This window comes from Catharus ustulatus, chromosome 1, assembly GCF_009819885.2.
Source record: "Catharus ustulatus isolate bCatUst1 chromosome 1, bCatUst1.pri.v2, whole genome shotgun sequence".
Lineage (NCBI taxonomy): Eukaryota > Metazoa > Chordata > Aves > Passeriformes > Turdidae > Catharus > Catharus ustulatus.
In genome coordinates, this window is record NC_046221.1 from 84,474,793 (window position 1) to 84,498,406 (window position 23,614).

At 41.3% G+C, this 23,614-nt stretch overlaps 1 protein-coding gene across 1 annotated transcript in view; it reads right to left on the minus strand.

Moving 5' to 3' along the window:
• The window catches only part of TRIO (trio Rho guanine nucleotide exchange factor), a 257,013-nt gene that overhangs the window by 126,307 nt on the left and 107,092 nt on the right, over positions 1-23,614 (minus strand). The window contains 3 exon segments of the mRNA XM_033082574.2: positions 7,291-7,482; positions 14,079-14,201; positions 22,432-22,662. Coding sequence (XP_032938465.1) covers positions 7,291-7,482; positions 14,079-14,201; positions 22,432-22,662 — 546 coding nt within the window.

The following is a 23,614-nucleotide window of genomic DNA, read 5'->3' on the forward strand; positions in this document are numbered from 1 at the left end:
TACTCTTTTCATCTTCTCTTTGCATCTTATCAGAATTAAAATTAGAGAGGGAAATAAAATTCTGAATCCCTGACAGGCAAATGTTTCACTCAGCAGATTTTTTTTCTTGATCTAAATATAGCACAGACTAAGAAACATCTGCCTGAATGAGCGTGCATCCTGTACTACCTCTTTCCTAAGTTCTTGGGAGCATGCCATTAGTCACTGAGATAGTATTATTTCAATTGTCTGCAACATCCTGGAAGTTTCAGTGTTTCCATCATGGGCCTCCATCCATTTAAGTCCCATTTCTGCAATCTCCTGAAAGACTGCAGTTAAATAAGTACCTACGGTATTTTGCTGAATATTAACAAAGAACAACTGTTTTTGAGTAAATACTTCACCCAAGAGTGCAGAGTTATTTTATTAAGGTAAAATATCCATCACACTCTTTCACAAGTTATTTTTTCATTTTTATAATAATGGTTTTTGGATATGCAAAAATCCAAAAGTCTGCCTGTTCAGTAGGCTCAGGCAAAGAAAGCCACGCGGTTTCTGCGTGTAAAAATGGCAAATTCCTCTTTCTGCCCCTGTCCCCCAGCATAGTGTTGCAGTATGTGCATTACTGCAGGCACAGCTGTTGAAGGACCTACTATTTGTACAGGGCCAAATGTTGCAATGTATGTATAGACACAGAAAGGGGCAAGCGCGGGTATGTCTGCCTGTAAGCTTTGGCTTTGAGGTTATGCAGTGCACAGAAGATGCATGTTTTGAAAACAAAAATCTTAAGATGCTAAACACCCTGGGGTTTGTCTTCCAGGGCTTTTCAGTGGCATTTAACATGTTAAATGCCTGCATTTTTTTATTAGATATCATTAGCTTTAAAAGTTTCAAATACTCCTATCTATCCTATGGTTATAAAGGAATTAATTTCTGATTCACCCTTGCAGCAAAAACAGGTTTGCCACATGTTACTAAAATTACATCAACTACTACTACCCTGTTAACATTTGCCCTATTTCTTAACTGAACAAGAGAAAAATGTCTATACATAGCTCAATAGAACATAAAGGCCTACTTCTGCCTCACTTTTCTCAAGCGCTTAGTGCTATTTCAGTAACACTGGGACTTAAATTTCATCCTTTTTTCCAAGCAAAGAGGCTACCAGTACTGCAAAATTCATGAGAGAAGAAAGGTTGTGCTGGGAAACTGAATTCCAATCCTACCAGCAGTAAGCCACTACACACTTGAGGGTGGAGCTGCTGAGAGTGTTTCTCATTTCAGATTTAAAACTGTCCTCCACAACTCTCACCAGGTGAGCAGCATATCAAAATCCTGACCGGAGTGCATTTCATATCTTTTACCAGACCTGTGACACTGACCACTGCTGTGCTATAATGACACAATGCTAGATGCACAAGTCAAATGGATAGAGCCTTTACACTTAGATGGAGGCATCCAGAAGATGCTCTGCTGCTGGAAACAGAAGCAAATTGCTGGAAACATGCAAATTTAACCAGTATACCATCAGCACAGAAAGATCAAATGCCCATGAGGGACATGCAACCAAAGGAGTAGGGCTGTCATCTCAGGGTCTACCTTGAGACAAAATGAATGCAAGGCCATGATATACACACTGTCCCATATTGGGCAATGCAGAGAAAAGTGTATTTCCAGCAGTGAGTTGTGAGACAAAGCACAACTATTACAAACAAGCTTTTTTTTGAATCAAATGCACAAGCCTCATGGGTAGATGTGAATGAATGGGCAGTGTTGTGGCCAAAGCAAGGCCTCCTCTGCCCTCTCATGCACTGGCACCCTCAAAATAATGCCACCTTCCTTCCAGAGCCTGCACAGACTAGTGCTTCATTACTTTAGTAATGATGGCTTTGTATCTGCAAAACTAGCCAATTCTATTTCCCTTCTCTTTGTTTCAACCTCAGTCTATTCTGGAGCAAAGTTTAGTTTGAGTAAGATGAAAAAAGTAGAGTCATTTCTTCTAGTAACACCATTAAGCATACTGTGTATAAATAAAAAGTGCTCTGAGCTATTTTATAATCAACCTGTCATATAACACAAAAGGTTATATGCAAAAAGCCAACAGGCTCTTAAGAGATCATTTTCTTCCACACACAGTCAGCTTGATCTGCATTCCCACACTCGACTCCAGTTAGGAAAATATCTGTTGTTCTGCTCTGGCACTACAACAAACACCTGGCTTGGACAGGATTTCAGTCATCTCACTCACAGAGGCTGAGGGAGCCATTTTGGAGAGAGTGTGTGCACACGTGTGTATGTCTGTGTATGGAAGAATTTGAACTCACACCAAAATGCTGTTCATCTCTAGTCTGCGACACACTTCACAGCAAAGACTATTAAAGACTCCTGCTCCTGTGTTCTGCACACAATCTTTTATGATAACTGCTTATTTGTTACTGTTATCTTTAAGTGTTATATTTTACCTGTGCAATATTTTTCTCGCTTCATCCTTGCCATATTATTAAATATCCAAATGAACAAAAGCCCTTAGAGTTCCAATTGTCTTGCAGTGGTCTGTTTCAGATGTTCAGTTTTATCTTATCCATCCTCAGGCCAGGAATCTGTCAAGACACAGTACTTCCAATGCAAAGGTCCTGACAGGGACAATTATGATCCCCAAGACTTTTAAAGCTTGCCAGTGCACAGCTTAAGTTCAGTACGTCACTTCACTGAAGAGTCCGGCTTATGGACTGAAATTTCTCACTGTATGCATGAGAGCTAAAAATTGGTATTCACAACCTTACAATTCTAAAGCTAACAATAATAATTATTATTATTAATAATAATAGTAATAGTAGCATGTAATCACAATTTACAACTAGCAAGCAACTGATTTTCTCAGATCACCACTGTGCAAAATAAGTGACACCATTACAGAACACTGTATTTCTATCACTTCCTAATAAATCCTTCTTTTCCCCAGTGAAAAATGTTGTCTACTGAGGTTAGTGTATGAGGAGTCTGAGAACTTATGTGTTGTTTTTTTGATATTTGTAGGCCACAGGGAGCTCTACCAGCTTGTAACTACCTCAGTACAAAACTTCTGGAAATGCTAAAGACAGGCAGTATTTCCATGTGAATCATCACAGGTTGCTGCACACTCAGCACACATCTGCTCTGTGCATAAGGACAGCAAAAGTCTGTTACTTTCAGGAAGAACTTTTTTGTGGCAAGCACACTGTTGAAAGCAGAAACTGTGCAGATTTACTCAGCATGAACAGAGTGAGAGTACTGTGCAGTCACTGAAGAGCTGCTGTTTCCTAGGGAAGCTGAGAAAGGTTGCACGCAAATTCTGCACCAGGTATAAAGGTTATGTAAATCTACAGGGGAGAAGTGATACTGGAATACTCTCATCCGAATGAGAAGCATTCATTCAACATGATGAATTTCCAGGGGAAAAGAATAAAACATACTGAAACATCCTACTTCAAAGAAATCAAGGGATTGGAAGGATACTGGAGTCAGCTTTTAAAGTCTCAAACAGCCAACAACTCAGGCAAACAGCTTTTCTAAGCTCTGCAGTTCCCTCCAAACTGTCACACACAAACAGGAGTTTAACTCTTCATGTCTATTTTTTTTACCAGGAAAACAGACAAATGAAGATACTAGAGATAGAATTTGCCCCCAATACTTCAAGGGCAGACTGCATTCTTGGTGTTTTGTTTTGTTTGGGCTTTTTTGTGTTTTAGGGGTTGACTGGTTGGTGGGTTGGGCTTTTTGGTGTTGTTTTTTTGATGTCTTTATTTCTTTATTTAACAACTAAGACACCTTTTGCTGGTTCAACAACTAACCTATTATCCTACTGCTTGAACTCTTCACTCGCTAAGTGTGCACATTAATTTCTTCACAATACAGCAGAAAGGTTATATTGCTTACAGGTATGCACTAATTTATTCAGCGACTTCCCACATCCTGCAGAAGAAACACAATTCTCCTGCCAATAAGCACGGTTAGGGCATTTTTATCTTCCATCTGCTTTGTGATGCCTTCTCAGCACTCCATACGCATGTTTGATAACAAACAACATGCTCTTGAAAATAGATCAGAATACAGAAAGCACAGGAGAGCTTTAAGCTTGCTGTTTCTTTGCACCTGAACCAAGTACTAGTCTACTAAATATGAACCACTCGCCTCACTCTCTCATCTGCATTTTTAAAGTAGATTGCCAACATATAAAAATACATCTGTCCTTACACAAATGAGTACAGTAATTTCACGAATACAAGCCGCACCAATTTGACCAAAATTTTGGTGGAAACCCGGAAGTGTGGCTAATATTCCGGGGCGGCTAATCTATTAACAAAATTCTAAAAGCTGCCAACACGGAAGTGAGAGCCCGCGGCAGCCCCAAGCCAAGCTGGAGCCCGGCCGGCCCCGGCTGAGGTGGGAAAGCCTGGCAGAGGCGGGGCCAGCAGTGTGGGGGCGGGCGGCAGAGCCTGAGCCAGCAGGGCGGGGCAGGGGGGGCGGCAGAGCCCGGGCCAGCAGGGCGGGGGAGCCCGGGAGAACTGGGGCTAGCAGTGCAGGGGAGCATGGCAGAAGCAGGAAGGCCGGCGGGTGGGGCTGCCTGGCAGCGGGGGAAGCCCAGCAGAATCGGGGCCAGCAGCGTGGGGGAGCCCGGCGGTGCGGGGGCCTGCAGTGCCGGCCAGGGCGAGGAAACGCGGCGGCGGTGCAGACGGGAGGGGGCGGCCAGCGAGCCTGGCAGGGGCGGCAGCGGCTGGCCCGCCGGCAGGGCGAGTACGTGAACGCAGCAGCGAGGCGGCCGGCATGCCTGCCAGTGGCGGCGGCGGCAGGCCGCCGGCAGGGCTAGGGAACGCGGCGCGGCGCGGCCGCCGAGCCGGGTGGCGGCGGCGGCAGCCCGCCGGCAGGGCTAGGGAACGCGGCGCGGCCAGCGAGCCGGGCGGCGGCGGCGGCAGGCCGCCGGCAGGGCTAGGGAACGCGGCGCGGCCAGCGAGCCGGGCGGCGGCAGGCCGCCGACAGGGCTAGGGAACGCGGCGGCGGCCAGCGAGCCGGGCGGCGGCAGGCCGCTGGCAGGGCTAGGGAACGCGGCGCGGCCAGCGAGCCGGGCGGCGGCGGCGGCAGGCCGCCGGCAGGGCTAGGGAACGCGGCGCGGCCAGCGAGCCGGGTGGCGGCAGGCCGCCGGCAGGGCTAGGGAACGCGGCGGCGGCCAGCGAGCCGGGCGGCGGCAGGCCGCCGGCAGGGCTAGGGAACGCGGCAGCGGGGCGGTGCTGACGGGAGAGGGGGGCCAGCGAGCCTGGCGGCGGCGGCAGCACCACCCGGCCAGCCCCGCCGAGCCGTGGCGCTGAGCTGGGCTACCCGGCCCCGTCGGCAACCATGAGCGGGCCGAGCCTTCCTGGCCCCGCCCCGAGCCAGTAAAGCCCGCTATGCCGCGATCCTGTTACTAATTGGCCAATTTGTGAAAGCTGCGCACGGATTCTCGCGACGAACGAAAGTGCGGCTAATATTCAGGGTGCGGCTTATCTATTGACAAAGACAGCAACATTGTCGAGGCACCGGAAGTGCGGCTTATAATCCGTGCGGCTTGTATTCGTGAAACTACTGTATTTTAAATTTTTTCCATGCATTGCTAGGTATAAAGGTCGTTCACATCACAAAACCAAAAAAAAAAATCCACATCAGCCACTACAATACTTTTCCTCCAAAGTCTGGACTGCAAAGAGACTTCCATAGTAACAGCCGTATGTGCTTACAGACTCAAAATAATAGCCATGTTCCCAAAGAAATAAATCAAAATACAGAATATCTACTTTTTTTCTTTTCAATAAAACATTATTATCTAGGGGAGCAGTGGCAATATGCCAGCACATCTGGATCAGCCTCTCAGAATTATTCAACAGTGACTCACATATCAGTCTGCTTTCAGTGTTTTTTTCATTTTTGAAAGCAAATCTTTTTACACTCTTGGTCTTTCACCACTACAAACAACTGTATTTTATTTGAATACCATTCCAGCTGTTGCTCTTGATGCTAAGAAAAACAGGTAATGAAGAAATATACATGAAAAAAAAGAACACATTTCAGCTCCTGACTGCTCCTGTGCTTCATAACAGATAAGGACTGCTACTATTCGCTTGAGAAAGTGAAACAAAAAAGCTGCCCCCTAAGAACAGTTTATGAAACAGCATTTATATTTTGTTTGAACAAGCAGAGTCCTGTGAGAGTATTGGCAAGGAACCATCTAGCAGAAAACTGATGGGGGAGCTATGTACTCATATCTAAAGCTAAAAAGTAATTCAGTTCTGGCCTCCTTCAAAGACCAACTGCCTTGTGCTTTTCTTTCAAGTGCAAAGCAGATGTTTTACATACAAAAAACTCCCACTCTTATCCTTTAGGAGGTTTTGCTGAAGAAGCTACTTTTAATACTGAAACAGACCATTTCGCAATGTATGATGAAGGGAAGGAAAATGCACTGGACATGCTGTGATCCAGAAGTTTTTCAGACTTTCAGTGAGTTGGAAAAGTGAGGAGATTTAACGTGGGCTCAAAACAGAAACCAAAACTCCTTACTGAAGTCCTTATTCTTGCTGTAGCCTGTTCCACCTTCTCCCATGAACTTATAAATTCATGTTCTGTGTTTTGAATTGGAGCAAAATGCTAATCTTACTGAAAATTAAATGTGGGTTAATTTTCTTTTTCCTGTGACCTTGGAAGAATACTAAAAATTACAAACATGCTGCAAACCATTGTCATTATCCAAGAAAATTTGTAGGTTGCAAAGAACTGTCAATATAGCAGATAAAAATACAATGTGCAAAACAGAGAAATAAACACAGTCTCTCTGGGCAACAAGGTTGCCTTAAGTAGCCTTGTGCTTCTGCCATACATTTTGGTCTCCTGAATCATGTCAGTCTAAACACGGGTCTGGTAATTAAGACAACAGGAGAGCAGGATCAATAAAAAAACAAAAGTGCACAGTATCTCTCTCCACAATGCTGACTTTTAGCTGTACCAGTTCCCTGATCTGACCCTTCTCCCTACCCTGGGACTGAACAAGGATGTGTACTTGTGCAACAAAGGAGATGAAAGTTGCTTCTGAAAGCAAAAAAAAATCGAACTCAACCCAAATTTTAAAAATCCCTAAACAGAACCACCACGCTACCACAGCCCACAATCCATAGTGAATTACAAACCAAAACTCATCATACAACAGGGGTTTTCGTGGTGTCCTATGGTAAAGTTCTAACAATGAAAGTAACACTGGATAAGAGCGGGTTTAGGGCTTGAAGTTATCACCACAATTAGCGGAAGTTTTACCTCTTTAACGTGAGTGTGAAATGACACAGACATGTCCAGTAGGATCTTGCGCTGCTCCACACGCCTGACAAAATCCTGTATCCTGTCTTCGAGCTGATGTGCAGCTTGATAAATTTCCTCCGGGTCACACTCCCCAGTCTGAGCAAGCTGTTCTGCTGCTTCTAGGAGCTTATCTGCATTCGTATATGTGTTCTGGAGAGAAAGAAGTTAGTTTCACAGAATTAAAAGAAAGAAAAGTAAGTCAGTACATTTTAAAGCCACTCCAGTAATAAAAACAAAATTACAGAAAGGCCCTTGAAATGTAACTGTCTTTCTTCTTTTCTTAAAGGTAGAACAATATAATTTCACTAAAGATTTTGTTATATACCTATAATTTTTTTCACTTAACAGTGAATAAATTAATTCCTTATTTATGTCTATTCAAATGTCTCCTTAACAAAAAATTTTAAATTAGCATTTTAAATACACATCTAGAGTACAGGTCAGCCTAAATGACTAATCTCCTTGCAAACTGGCCCACTTCAACACTGGAAAAATCACTGGAGTCAGGGGCAGAAGATTTTTCAAATGTGTACTACTAGAGTTAAAGAAATTCTAACTGCTTGTAGAGACATGTAACATCAAGTCCACACATTCAGCAGGATGGTGGAAAGTGACCAAGTACAGAAAGAGAACATTTCTCTCCATCCTTACAGAAGTCAGGCATCCAAAATTCATGCATCAAGTGTATCATCATTTGGGAAAAGGAGCAGCATAAGAAGATTTAGAAGTAAATTACAACAGAGTGTTCTAGAGGAATAACGTCCCAATACATCCTAGGACTAACAAATGCAGATCAGAAGTACTATAAGGGACTTCAGTCTAAGCAGAAAACAATGGAAGAAGGCTGGTCTCTGATGTGCTAGGAGTGCTATGGTGCAGAGAAGGGACAGGTGTTTAACAACTTAAAGCTCTGCCTTTGCAGCCTGCCTCAGTATCTTCCCCGTTAATTCAAAACAGGACTGAGTCCAAACTTTTGTTGTACTTTGGGTGTTCGTTTTGAGCCTAGTCTTGGGTTTTCATGTTTTAGAATAGTTCTCAAAACTCTCATTAAGGAAGGTTAGAAGGATATTAACCGCTGAAGAAAAAAACTGAAGCCAAATCTAGACTAAAGAAGTTTCACTCATGTCACACCATCAGGTCTTCTCATAGGTTTGCATCACAGACTGAAAAAAGAAGAAAGCATTCTTGACAATATAAACTACACCTTTTTCTTCTCCTTTCTGCCCTTCCATGTTCTCCCAACCTCAATTACAGTAATTTCATGATTATAAGCCACACTGAGTATAAGCCGCACTTCCGGGTGCCAGCAACTTTTCATTCTTTGTCCATACATAAGCCGCACCTGATTATAAGCTGCACATTACCATACAGAGTGTGATAAAAGGTATCTATTCTATCACCATCTCTTGAGGGTGGGGGCAGTGATCCTTATCTTAATGGCAGATATTCTGCTAATGGGCCGTCCATTGAAACCAGGAGGGGCATTGTTCTTTATCTTTTCACAACCCATCCTTCCTCCAGCAAGCCATTTTCTGCTAAGGGCCCATTGAGTCCCACTGTGTGACTGATAAAATTACTTCATCCCATTGGAAGTTGCTCCAGCCAGTGGGAAGAGCCCAACATTTCTTACCAAGATAAAAACAGAGGTTTTTGGACAGTAAGGTATTCCCTTTCTCCACTGGACTCCAAAGGAAAACCGGATTTCTCCACATCACCACTGGACCTCTGGAGGGAAACTGCACCTTCTACAGGAGCACTGCACCAACTGAATCACATCTGTCACTGCAGGAGGATGCAGCCACCATTTAATGGGACTGCTGCCAACACCCTGCCTGACGGGGTGTCAGGTTGTACTCTGACTTTGTCAGGGTTTGGAGTTTGTTTCTTTGTAGTACTGTATTTCTATTTCAATTTCCCTAGAAAAGAACTGTTATTCCTAATTCCCATATCTTTGCCTGAAAGCCCCTTGATTTCAAAATTATAATAATTTGGAGGGAGGGGGTTTACATTCTCCATTTCAAAGAGAAATTCCTGCCTTTCTCAGCAGATACCTGTCCTCCAAACTAAAACAGCAACTTCTTGTTCTTTTTCTGTATATAAGCCGCACCTGATTATAAGCTGCACTTTGAGTTCAGACCAAAATTTTTGTCAAAATGGTGCGGCTTATAATCGTGAAATTACTGTACATCAGGTAGAAACAATCCTTGCAAAGCTAAATTAAGCCTATGCAAATGTGCTTTTCTTTGCCATAAATATAGTTTCACACTTCTAATTAACATTATAATAACCACAAAAATTAAATCCAAGTCCAGCCCTAAAACTGAACCAAAGGGCAGGAAATTAGAGCTCTCCCCCAGGGTATCAGGTAAATTACCAGACAAGCCCAGGAGAGATTACATGACTCAGTGAAGCTTTCACATATTTGGGGGCAGTTCCCCCTTAATTTATTATGATCTATTTATGGAAGGAATTAAATCCATGCTGTTCCTCGACTTTGACTATGTAACTCTCAGCCTTTCCTTAACTTTCAGCTTTTTAGTTGCACGGAGAGATAGAGAACTCCTCCCTGGTTTCCCTGGGAAAACCTGCAGATACAAACACGAGCTTATCCTATTCAATGGGGAGCAGGCTACTCCATGCCCCAGACCACTGGCCCTGAACACACTCTGAGCTGTGCTTGGGTGTTCTGCCTGCCATGGCTGCAGCTCACATGTGTTCAGGGGGCAAGGCCAAAGAGCCTCAAGGCACTCCTCAAACAACAACTACTTCATCAGTCCAGAGCACCACACCCAGCTGCAGATGGCTGAAACAGAAGTTTCCCATTTTAATGAAAACTTTATCTCACATGTGAAGCATTGTTTACGAATTCCAGAAGTATCTTCTGCTTTACACAGGCCCAGGCACATCTGACTTCTCTGTCTGTAACGGGGATGGTGAACTGCTTGTATTTAGAAAAGATCACAGCCTGGATGCTGCTTCAAAAGCGGCAGCAATTCTCAAACCTAGCACCAGCCCATGCCTTATTGCTCAAATTTCACTTCCAAGTAGAGCTGAAATACCATATAAACTGCCCTTTGGATAAAAATCATATCAATTACATGTTCAGTACTAACTACTGTTTTTCCCAGCCCTCTGTTCACTTCTAAACAATGCTTGGAGGGAAAAAAGCAGTCATGTGAAGATTTTGAAAATGCTCATCCTGAGGGGCAGCCTCCAGCTGAAAGTTAGGAAAAAAGAGCAAGAGCTCCTCCTTGATGGTGCTTATGCCAATTTCCTAAATTGAAGGAAAGGAATGGAGCCTTCAGGGTGACAAACTTCCTCAGTGTATCTTCACTAGCATACTCTCACGAGGTCCCAGGGGAAAAGAAGTGCTGCTAAGAACTTCAAGACTACCTGTAGTCCATCCTTCTGTGCCCCAAGGAGCAAGTCTTTAACAGGCATTCTTCTCCAAAATGATGAAGAATTCTCCATAATGGAATTTACCACCTTCCCCAACAACAAATTCCATAATTTTTCCCATCTTTCTGTTAAATAATGTTTTCTAAATAATATTCACAAAGAACAAACACCATAATTTTCAAAAGCATATGAGGTGACACATCACAGAAAACCCAAAGATTAAATTTCAGATACCAGTGCAGAAATTACTATTACAGACAATAAATACAGAAACTGAAGTGAGTGGAGGTATGGACTTCACTTCAAACATTCTGGAGTTTATTGTAGTCTGGAAAGGAAAGAAAGACACATGGATGTCCAGAGACCAGCAGAGGCATACAAATCATTAAACGTATAGAAAATAAGATAGATTACTCATTAAGTACAGTGGACACTATAACATTTAAGCATCAGACAATACGCTTAAAATGAAAAAGCACTTTTCATCTAAGGAGCAATTAAATTGCCTAACTCATTGGCACAAGGTCTGGCATACATTCTAAGATCATAAAGGGGTTCAAAAACCAGCCTAATTAAAGAAAGAAAAGTCCATCAGTGACGATTAAATACTGGTTCGGAAGAATCCTTCAGTTCCAACATCAAACAGGCTTAGATAACTGGTAGGGCAAAGGTTAAATAGACTACTGTTAAAAAGCAGACACAGATCACATTTGAAGCATGAAAAGCGGACTTAGAATTTCAGACAAAAATGTATGGAGAAGTACAACTACAATATTGACTTGTATCCTGTGCTTGTAAGTTGAAAATTTATGCCCATAAGTGAATCAATTATGTCAAAATTTGGACACTTGAAGGTTTAACTGAACAGTCTCATGGACACAAAGATGAACATGGGCAGAAGGACAAAAAAGAAAGAAAGAGATTTAAGGGTAAGTAGAAATTGAACTGGACAGGCTTTACATGAAAAGAGCAACACAATTTTATAACAGTGGGTTCAAGTCAAAGTGTGCAATGTGTAGCATGAATTTGTAATCATAATTTAGGGAGGATTATTAGCTGAGTTTTGACTATCTAGCTTTTGTAGTGGTAATAAAAAGTGTTAAATGAAGAGAAACAAACCTTCAATTCACATGAATTTAAAAGTAACTAATTTGTGAGACCACAGTCCATTGACTGGAACATCTATTCTATTTGACACACAACTTATTTTAACATCTCTTTGATTGCTGTTCAGGAAATGGCACCTCATTCACGTTAAAAAAAGAATGTGGGAAAAAGCAGAAAGGAGGAAAAAAGAAAAATAATTTTCACTCCCTTCAAAATCAGGAGTTAGCCTTTGACCAGGAACATGACAACATTACTGTTGGCTCCCTGGATTGCCCAGAACATTGCCATGCCAGTGACACTTCATTTAACATTACAAACAAAACCAAAATCACAACAAAAAGAGCAACAACGACAACAACAGAGACAAAAGCCCAAAATACAAAAAACAAAACTAAGACCTGGACCAACCAGAAATGTTGGCAGAAAATAAGTCAGCCAAAAGTTACTGATGCTTTAACTTGGACTGCAGATCGCTGTTTTATACTTGAACACAATCTTCCTTGTAACAACAACAATAGGAATGCCCTTTGGGCTGCTTATATGCAGTTTTACAGCAAGTAAAAAGAACAGCTCAGAGGGTGTGCCTCTCTTGGCAATAACTCACTACACATTCAAGAGTTAGAGATGAAAAAAATACCTATTAGATCATTTTGTCCATCCTTCTGTCAGTGGAGGATAGTCCCCTGTAGTATATTTAAGTTCTTCGACCAATCTAAATTTTCAGTATCTCCAAAAATAGAACTTCCACCCATTCCCCGAAGAGATTATTTCAAACTCCAGTAACATTCTGTTTTAGGACGTTTTTAGTAAGCATTTGCTTTACAATTTTCTGCTTTAAAGTATAATGGAAAGTAAGAAGATTTTTTTTTAATATCCCAGTAACATTTCTATGTACTTCATCCCCTTTTGGCTACTCAAACATTTTCTTCTTCTTCACCCAAATAGTACAGTATTAAGTATGAGATCATTCAGACTTTGTTAAGTATCTTACAGAAATAGACTCCTGCTTATCTGACCCAGAAAAATAAGTATTTCCACATGGAAAATATTATTTTTTACTAAAAATGAAATAATAGACATGCACGTAGAAAATCTAGCATGTATATATACAAAAGTAACACCACCTACTCTTTTTGAAAATTATACAGGAAATCAATATTGAGGAAGTTTTCTGATGCTCTTTCAAGACCGCAGCCACTGGAGTACTCTAAGATTGTATTTACAATAAAATTTTATCAAGAGCCTAATCTTCCACTAAACAGGCAAACTGTAAACAACACTTCTGATGCGTTCCCCATAGTAGGTGTCACTGCTGAACTCCTGCATATAACACCACAATTATCTAATAACCTTGTCTTCTGTCTGACTGAAGCACCCCTACAATCAATCTCACCTTTGGAGATTTTTTTGATTAATCTTAGAGATGTTTTCTCTTGCCCTTCATTAAGACTGGACAGACAGTGCATGCTACTAATGAGGAGGATTCTAGCCTTCAGCTTCCTTCAGGGTTTTTCTTCACCTCACATCCCCTTTTAGAGGCTAAAAGCTATACCAGCTAGTTCTTAACTTCCCTTCATTCTTTTGTATCTCTATTTGTTTTGATTTTTTTCCCAGAAAAATGTGTTCTGAAGTAGTATCATCACTAAAAGTTAACCTAAGGGTGATTCAGAAGAGGAGAGCATATACAAACTCAGTTGTATTTAAAGAAAAAAACTCAAGCCAGATTGACCTGTTTGCTGGCTCACCTGGTTTCTTAAGAGTCCCCCTTCCTCTCCATGACACTGCAGTAAGAATATCAGAGCTCCCTAAGCCTAAAGTCAGAAAGCAGGACTTTCAATTCATCTCCATCCTCTCTTACAGATAGCATGAAAATTTAAATCCTAGAATCCCATGGAACTAAGCTATTTTGAAAGGAGAGCTTCTGTAAATCAATATTTGAAAGCATGCTTTTAAAATAATAATACTAAAAAAAAAAAAAGGTAAAAATAAAATAATGCCAGAGCAGTTCTGTTGTACTTTAAGACCCACACCCTCTTGGACTGTGGAAGTTTGTATTTTTCTTCTCTAAGCTGGAGCATAAAGGAGAAACAAAATAAAATCTTGCAACAGAAACAAAATATTCCCTTCCTGGAACTGAATGTTTTGTAGTGGAACTCCCTCTGCACAACCCTTAAGTGCAAAAGCAGGAATTTTTCATTTATTTCCATGACAAGTACAGTCCTTTATGTGACTGCTTTTACCTGCGCAACCTCTTCGAAGTCTTCATGACGTTTCTGCAAAGCTCTGGCCCGATGCAGGGATTTTCCCACTCCAGTGTGTTTGCTAAGAAAAGCTTCTCCATGGTTTTCAATCCAATCCAACACCTGTGGTACAGAAGAGAGACACACAGAAACCCTGAGTGGCCATATTGAATGTTACAACAAAAAGACAATTATTCAAGCAATTCAGAAGCTGTAAAGGCACTGCTTAAAAAGAACTGAACTGTTTTGTATTAAAACACAGTGTTGCCATTGAAGGACATTAATTACATCTCAATCAACTTTTCTCAAGGCAATAATTAACTCAAACTAGCAAAATAGTATGATTCAAGATTATATCTCCATTTTGAAGCCTACCAAGGACAACCCCAGTTCTCCACATTCATCAGTTTGACAGTAATCTGATCCAAGTGGCGAGACCCCTTGTGAGGGGCTCTCTAAACTGTTTACACCTTCAGCTGACATTTTTTTGCAAGGTAACAGTAATGAAGACTGCACATTGCTGGTGTATAACACAGTGAAGTTCTTTAGATGAGAACTCGCTTCGCCTTCTACATATTATTAAATCACAAAGTAAGATTCAGTAGTAACTAACTTCAGTTAACTTCAATTAACACAAGAAAAAATAGTTCAAATCATTATGAGATAAATGCCTGTATTCAGAGCATATGAAAGAATATGCTCCAGTTCTTAAGAAGCATCCATCCCCTCAAAACATCAGACATAATTGTTTACTGTAAATTTTATAGCTGAAAAAGTGGTGAACAAAAGACATTTTAAGGACTGTAATGCTTCTACCACAATGACTGGGCTGACAGCTTTATAAATAGTAAAAACTGTACATGTAATTAGTTCCTGTCAGTTAACACAAAAAGATTCCTGCACACATACCAAATTTCTGATGGGTGAATGAACAAAAACATCTAACCTCCCTTCAAATTAATACTTCCTAGCCATAACTCAATCCATTAATTAAGCATGCATATGGTATTCAGTTTTTTGGAAGATAGTCAAAAGGTTCAAAAATGGCATTCAAATTCAAAACAACAGCGCATAAGCAATTTTCTTAAATCAGATAACCATATCTTACACAGTACTGTGCCACTTCTTATCTACTAGTGTCCTTTACTCTGATTCCTAAAGTAGGGTGAGGTTTTCTCCCCAGTCTTCTTATACTGAAAGTAAAACTGAGTATAACTAAAGAGAAAGAATTTTTTTTTCTTCCAGACAGATTTGAGAACCATTCCTGCAACACCACTCATGACCACATTCAATACACATGTAATCCCACACTTTATTCCCATGAAAAACAACCATGCTTTCTTTAGCAGAAGAAGGAAAACATGGTTTTCTCATTTATCTTGACCATGCAAATATTATTCTGTTTGCACACTCTCTCCTACTGGACATCTTGAAAATAACAAAAAATTCCCTAATACCATAAAATACAGCCACTTCAAATCACCAACACTTCATTACATCACTGTACTTTACTTATGCAATATTTGTTTCCCTAGGAACTATTGCAAAAGAATATTACTGTATTTTAGGTCAATGCAAGTTTTTGTTTTCTTCCTTCAAGGTAAAGTATTGATCAGAAAAAGAAGAGTGAGGAGCTAAACATGGTCTCGGTTCTTATTACCAATATTTTTGACTAGTTTCACGACACTACTTTTTCCATTATAAAACGAGCTGAAAAGAGATGTGTTACGATGAAATAATTAGAGTAGACTCTGGAGATTACTAACAGCTACAAGTTTTAACAAATGAAATCAACATCAAAACCAGTCCCAAAAAGCATGGGATGAAAAGCAGAAAGCAGCCCATGGAGAAATGATTTTTGCTCCAAATAATGCTGAGTATCTTCTCAGGGGAAGAAATTGTCATAGAAATCCAGTACATAGATCATGACATAAACCACTCAACCAGAGAAACATTACTACCTCTAAGTGAAATCAGTATGAATACAAGTCTCATTAGTCTTCAGCCTTCATACCTTAATTCTTAACAAAACCTTGGAAGCACGCTTGGGAATTTTATAGCATGTAGAGCCAGAGTCAAGTTAGGGTCTTCCCATCAGCAAGTACTCTGCATACCACTTCAATCAAAGGGCAATGCCATTAGTTGGCACTGATATTAGCCTTTTAGAAACTTACACATTTTCTTCCTCTTCCTGGGAGAAGTAGAGTAACGGAAATCATCATACTGAGCCACTAAGGACTCTTCTACCAATACTGAAAGTAAATGGAATTCAGTCTGGTACTTAGGTAATACACAGGAGTCTAAGAGGTTCAATACTTTTCAGAGAAAGGGTGAATAGTACCATCCTCCACTGCAGCAAGTTGTTTTAATGATGCAATTAAGTTCTACTGCAGTCTCAGCAAAACCATCCTTATGCCCAACACAGGATTTAGAAAAAGGTTTACTTTTCTAGCTCCCAAAAGAATACATGACAGAAGAAACCACTATGGAAAGACAGATTCATTTCAACAAAATCATTGCACATGACTATAAAATATGTGGTATATCCTGCATGCAGAAGTAAATCTTTTCAACATGATTCAACATGTTCATTTTCACCAGTCTTTCCCACACCATTATCTATTCTTCACCCCCCACCCTTTTACCTACTTGGCATAAACTCACTTTTCTGATCTCCACTTACTTGCTGTTGACATAGCATTCAGAAGGCAAAGATGGAAATCTCTGCATTTCTGATCTTCGAGTAGTTAAAATGTGGAAATACTCTCTCAAAAAAAAGAACCATTTTACACTGGAACCGCCTTCAAAAGCCACATGGGACTCACACAGTGAAATCATATTGATGCTAGCAAGTAGCAAGCAGCAAGCATTCATGGCCCGCCCTTCTTTAGTCAAGCCTGAAACTGGTGACTTTAACCTGTCCTGAGGCAGACAGATCAAGAAGCAGCACATTTATCCAACATGGACAGAGAAGACACCCACTATTATAATCAAATAAATGCATTTTGGGGGGAAGAAAAAAGCCCAAGCCAAACCAAATCAAAACACACCCCTCCCCCCGAAAAAACAACAACAAAAACAACTAATCCCCCTCATCCCTCAAAAAAAAACCCCTCAAAACATCTCCTACCACCATGTTTTATGAATTTCTGGCTTGCAAGCTACCAGGAGAGTTTTTCAGGCACCAAAGAAACACTACAAGAAACATAATCTTTATGCTCAATTTTGATCTTTCATGTCCCAGAACAGTAGAAGTCCATGTTGCTGTTCCAAGTCTGCTTTATTGCTTCATATCAGAATCAGTCAGGTCCTTTCCTTAGGTGAAAGGTTGACTATTACCTACTTGGTAAGCTTAGTAGCTCCTTAACATAAAATCATACTTTTCCTAGCATGGTTTATATTAGAAGGGCCACACAGAAAATTGAGTGCCAGTGCAAAGACTTTTTTTTAAAAAATTAAAATAAAACCCTTTGTTTAGATGTTAATATACAAACTAACCAGGAACTAGATCTCCCAGCATGTTTCTGCCACCTAAAGTCAAACTCAGAATTCAATTCAGTTTAAGACTGTCATATGTTTTCACATTACAAATTTTCTGTAATTCACTTCTTATCTACTATTTTCATTATTTCATGTGCTACTTTCCTTACTACTTGCTTCAAAAGAACACCAGATGATTTTAGTGTGCTCAGATATCACCACAATGTTTTTGTTGGTTTGGAAATCTCCACAAGAACATGTAAGAAGGAAGAAAAAACCCAATGAACTTTCTACAGTGGAAGTAACACAAAGGGAAGTACCAGCTCAACACGGCCAATTCCCTCCTCCAACTCAGCTCTGTCACTCACTTAACACTTCCATGAATTGACTTATTTCATTAATCCAGCAGAGGGAGGAGAAAATCACAGCCTCATGCTGAAGGACAGTTATGGATTCACTTACAATGCACTTGGATGCTTGCCACTATGGGCAAACTAACTACAAACAGTGGAACAGAGTCACACTTAGCTTATTCTGAAATGAAAAAAAACCCCACCACATTTAACTTTACTGACAATAATTAAAAGATGTTTTCATGTTAGCTTCTCAATCAATCTTAATTGATTTTTTTAACATTTGAACAGAGAGAATGTGCAAACAAGAACCAAAGTATTTTAGAAAGAAAGTTGCTTTGGAGTTCTATGTAAACCATTCCAGAACTGTCTCAGATATAAATTTAACTAATATCTCAAACCAGAGTAACTTCATGCACTGAATGGTGTTAATGATTATTCAAATGAAAAACTAACATTTCTCAGATAAATTAGGATGATCTGCTGATCTGTTTTGCTTTTGTTCTGCAAGAAAAAAAGAATCTTTTTATTAGAGATCATTTTTTTTCCCAGATAAATTTTCAAAGCTGAGGGAGCTACAATCTCTAAGACATCTGCTGTGGCTATTAGATTAATCTATCTGGTATGGATGGTTATTGTCCTACAGATTGACCTGCACTGAAATCCTAGTATGAAAAGTTGTATAATGAAAGGGAACAGTGACCAAATTTCACACTATGATTCATAATGCAATGCCAAAAATACTCAGTATCTGTAAAGTTAAGTTAAAGCAACATAAGGAGCTATGCTTCCACATGCAACATTTTAGTAATTAACAGTAATTTCACGACTATAAGGCGTACCCTTTTGACTAAAATTTTGATCAAAACCTGTAAGTGCACCTTCTAATCAGGTGCGCCTTATAGTCGTGAAATTACTGTAACAGTCATTACAGAGATAAACCAAAGGACAATCTCCGACAGTGGTAAGTACTGGATACTAATGGCAGGACTTAGGAAGATTGCAAGCAAGGACTGCACCTCTATACAGATATAGCTTGAAATTTCATATGATTGATAAAGATGTGCATCAGCACAAAAGGTTGCAGCTTCAAACTGTCAAGAGGATCTCTTGCTACCTTAATTCAATGTCTCTCTTGCAAAGCATATAAAGAAACCACAGGCATAAACAGGATGAAAGAAATTTCTCCAGTAGGTAAGGCACGTACTGAATAATAAGTCAATATGGATCAACATTCTCAAGACAACTGAAAACTTCTGGTGTACTCACAATCAACATTCATGATTTGGATAGCACATTCCTGATACTGGGAGTTATAAAAGTATGTAAAGCTGTCCACTTTGTTGTTTTCAAATCTGTGACTACTTCATCTTAAATGTAACAGCTCCAAAGGCTGATGAGTCCAACACAGAGAAGGAAAATCTAGCATCTCGCTGAATAACCTGGTGGTGACTGCACAATGACTTGAGTCTAATGATGAGTTATTTGCCAACTTCAAAGAACAAAGCAGTCTGAGAGCTAACTCCTCTACACTGAGAGCCATGATTTAGGACAGAGCAGAAAACGAAAATTTCCCGCAAGCATTTTATGGCTCCCAAGATATTAAAGGCAAAGAGTAGGAGCAGTATAGTAAGACTCTCTGCAGCATTTAATGATCACCTTCCCCCAGGAAATAAACTGCCTAAAGCCTGGCCTACACGCCCGAAACTTGAATTATGCACCTGGCAAATTACCCCAAGAGTCCCCTTGGCCTAGATTGCCTAAATAGGTCCTACTTAAACTGAATTTAACCTAGAGGAGAAAGTTCCACCATCCATCTACTTGTTAGCATCAGTGTACTGAGAGGACCTACGTTTTTCCCTGAGAATCAAACCACTATGTCAATTTTAGTTTCTGAAGATTCCTTACAATGCCTTTTCAGTTTAAGAGGTGATTAATCTGTGGGCTGCACCTCATCATAGAATCAGAGCATATTCTGAGTTGGCCCGTCATTGACAGCTCATGCAAGTACCAGCACTGGATCCTCCTTACTAGCCACTACTTATGCTGTAATCTTCCTGGAGAGCCTCAAGCACTTAGGCAATGGCATAATGAATGGAGTCTCTGGTTCTCTGTGCCCTTGCAGACCATTCATAATATTCCCTCTGCTTTCTTTTACTTTTTTGTCAGCTAATAATCTTCATGCCTTTCTACATCCTTTGTCACATCTCAGCATTGACAATCTGGATAACAGCCTGTCTTTCGATGTATGCTTCTTTTCAGATAAAAAATTAGGTAATAAAGTTTAAAGATTTTACATAATTTACTGCGTAAGTATTTAAGTTATTTTCTTTAATTACATTAAGAGATAGTGACCAGATGCCAGAGAAAGTTCAGTTATCAAGATTGCTCAGTCTCCCTACCATCTGCCTAAATCACCTTTTTCAGCTACTGTAAATGATGAAAATCAGTTACAGTAGTTTCACGAATACAAGCCGCACGGATTATAAGCCGCACCCCCGGTGCCTCGACAATGTTGCTGTCTTTGTCAATAGATAAGCCGCACCCCGAATATTAGCCGCACTTTCGTTCGTCGCGAGAATCCGTGCGCAGTTTTCACAAATTGGCCAATTAGTAACAGGATCGCGGCATAGCGGGCTTTACTGGCTCGGGGCGGGGCCAGGAAGGCTCGGCCCGCTCATGGTTGCCGACGGGGCCGGGTGGCCCAGCTCAGCGCCACGGCTCGGCGGGGCTGGCCGGGTGGTGCTGCCGCCGCCGGGCTCGCTGGCCCCCCTCTCCCGTCAGCACCGCCCCGCTGCCGCGTTCGCTCGCCCGGCTGGCAGGGCTGCCGCCGCCGGGCTCGCCGCCCGCCCCGCTGCCGCTTTCGCTCGCCCCGCTGCCGCTTTCGCTCGCCCTGCGCCGCGCCTCGCGAGCGCCGCGCCCGCCCCGCGGCGCTTTCGCGAGCGGCGGCGGCTCGCGGCGGCGGCTCGCGGCGGCGCTTTCGCGAGCGGCGGCGGCTCGCGGCGGCGCTTTCGCGAGCGCCGCTTTCGCTCGCCCCGCCGGCAGGGCTGCCGCCGCCGCCACCAGGCTCGCCGGCCGCCCCCTCCCGTCTGCACCGCCGCCGCGTTTCCTCGCCCTGGCCGGCACTGCAGGCCCCCGCACCGCCGGGCTCCCCCACGCTGCTGGCCCCGATTCTGCTGGGCTTCCCCCGCTGCCAGGCAGCCCCACCCGCCGGCCTTCCTGCTTCTGCCATGCTCCCCTGCACTGCTAGCCCCAGTTCTCCCGGGCTCCCCCGCCCTGCTGGCTCAGGCTCTGCCGCCCTCCCTGCCCCGCCCTGCTGGCTCAGGCTCTGCCGCCCGCCCCCCACACTGCTGGCCCCGCCTCTGCCAGGCTTTCCCACCTCTGCCGGGGCCGGCCGGGCTCCAGCTTGGCTTGGGGCTGCCGCGGGCTCTCACTTCCGTGTTGGCAGCTTTTAGAATTTTGTTAATAGATTAGCCGCCCCGGAATATTAGCCGCACTTCCGGGTTTCCACCAAAATTTTGGTCAAATTGGTGCGGCTTGTATTCGTGAAATTACTGTACTTCACTCCCAACTGCTCACATCCACTATCTTCTTGAAACAGAAAAGTACAAGAAATTTAGCTTAAAGTGCAACTAATACTGAAGAAAAAATATTAGTTTAATCAGAGCTATGGTCATCTATCTTAAAATCCCATTCAGAAATTATTTGTGAACACTTATACACTGAAATGAAAGAACACAATCAGCAAATATTGGCCATTTTTACTTTTTTTATGAAGATGAGCTCTTAAAGGATAAATTACTACTGTCTCTGTTAATTGCAGTCCAAAGCCAACATTTTATGCTTATTAAAAATCCATCAACCAAGGACTTCTATGTTGTTTTACTTTAAAAAGGCAAAGTTATGTCAGAGATGCTAATGCCTGTATTTAACTACTAACTTTTATGGATGTTGTCATAATAATAATAAAACAGCAGCTAATAACAATTAATTCAAGAACAGTGTTATCATCAGAAAGTAATCTCATCTGTAATTTTTGTAATTCCTTATCATACTACTTTCAGGTTATAAAGAAACACTATTAAGTCAACTGAGTATCACTGAGGATTTAAAACAAAAAATTTTACAGAGTAACACTATTAATTTTTTGCATGTTACTACAAGACCTCTTTTTGACACTTCAAATCCAGAATTTTACCTAGAATGTCAATGTCTGCTTCCAGCACAAACTCAGAATAGCTGTCCATATTAAAAATCTTTTTCATTATTTATGAATTAAAGTAAATAAATTAATTTAAAATCAGAAAAAAATTAAGAGCTAACTTTCAAATATAATTGTTATCCATAATAGCCAACACCCAGTTCTGATAATACACAGAACTTGGTATCATTCAGTCAATCCATGCAGCTATTCACTTGCTGTACAAAAGAACACAGATCTTAGCAGTCAAAACTTACCTGTCAGTGCAGTCAGGTTGACGGAATACAGAGACATTTAGACAAAGTGAAATAAAACCTACCTGTTGAACATCCTGTTGAAAAACGCAGAGCTGAAGCCGCTGGTGCAAGCGGACCTTTCGATGCTGCCAGATATTTTCCAGTTGGCGCTGGTGATGCAATACTTCATGGATGACATCCAGGACATGATGAACTGCTTTGGAGTAGTTGGCAGATGCGGTGAGGGAATCAGAACTCCCAGGAGTCAAAGGTCTCTGAAGTTTGTCAAGGAGTGACTTCCCATCTTGGCTCACCTGACCAACAGAAAGGACAAAGAATTACACGTCTTGCCTTATTGGGCTACTACATTTACCCCACCCCTTCTCCCAGTTTTAAATGTCTTCAAGAACCCAGGGAGCAATGACGAAGACTTGTTTTACTGCAGGAATGATTACGTACATGCAGTTGTTATAGGAAAAAAAATTATATTCTCTTTCTATTTAAAATAATTTTAATAAGTAGCACTCTTCTAAATAACAGCTTTCTATTTTTTCATTACTTTAAGAATGACTTTCCTTCAAAGGGTTGGGATTTTTTGAATTTTTTGTTGTTGTTGTGGTTTGGTTTTTTAAAACCAGTCAAATTAACTTTGAAGAAATATTCTTTGTTGGGAAAGATGAATGAGGAAAACCTTATAAATATGATTGCCTAGCAAAAGATTCTGAGAATACAGAAACCATAAGGGAAATTGAAATGAAAGCCATCTTTGAAATACCAAACCTTAGTTACTAAATAACTAGAAGACAATAAGATAGTCGGCCGAAAATAATCTCCCCTTGATAAAACAATGCCTTCTGCAAGAGTGCAGGTCCAAAGATCAAAGAAAACCCTGCTAGCTTAGCAGAAAGAGTCCAAAAAGTAGTTTAAAGTGTAATACAGTATAGTAATGTAATAATTCTTATAAACTGTATGTAAATACTATAAAATTTGTATCTTGTATTAAATTAGTTAGTAAAAATTAAAATATTCAATATAAAAAAATTTATTGTATTGTAATGAGAACTTCGCTCTCTTACTCTTACCCTCTTAGCTCTTACCTTTTACCTCGTACTTCCCTTTCTTACCACCCTCTTACCCCTTGCTCTATTACTCTTTACTTTCTTACTGCCCTGCTCCGAGCTGCAACTGGCAGCTCCAAGCAGGGCCCTTTCACCCACACCTTTTTACAATAAACCACAAGTTCCAAAACCTAACTTTAAAAATCTC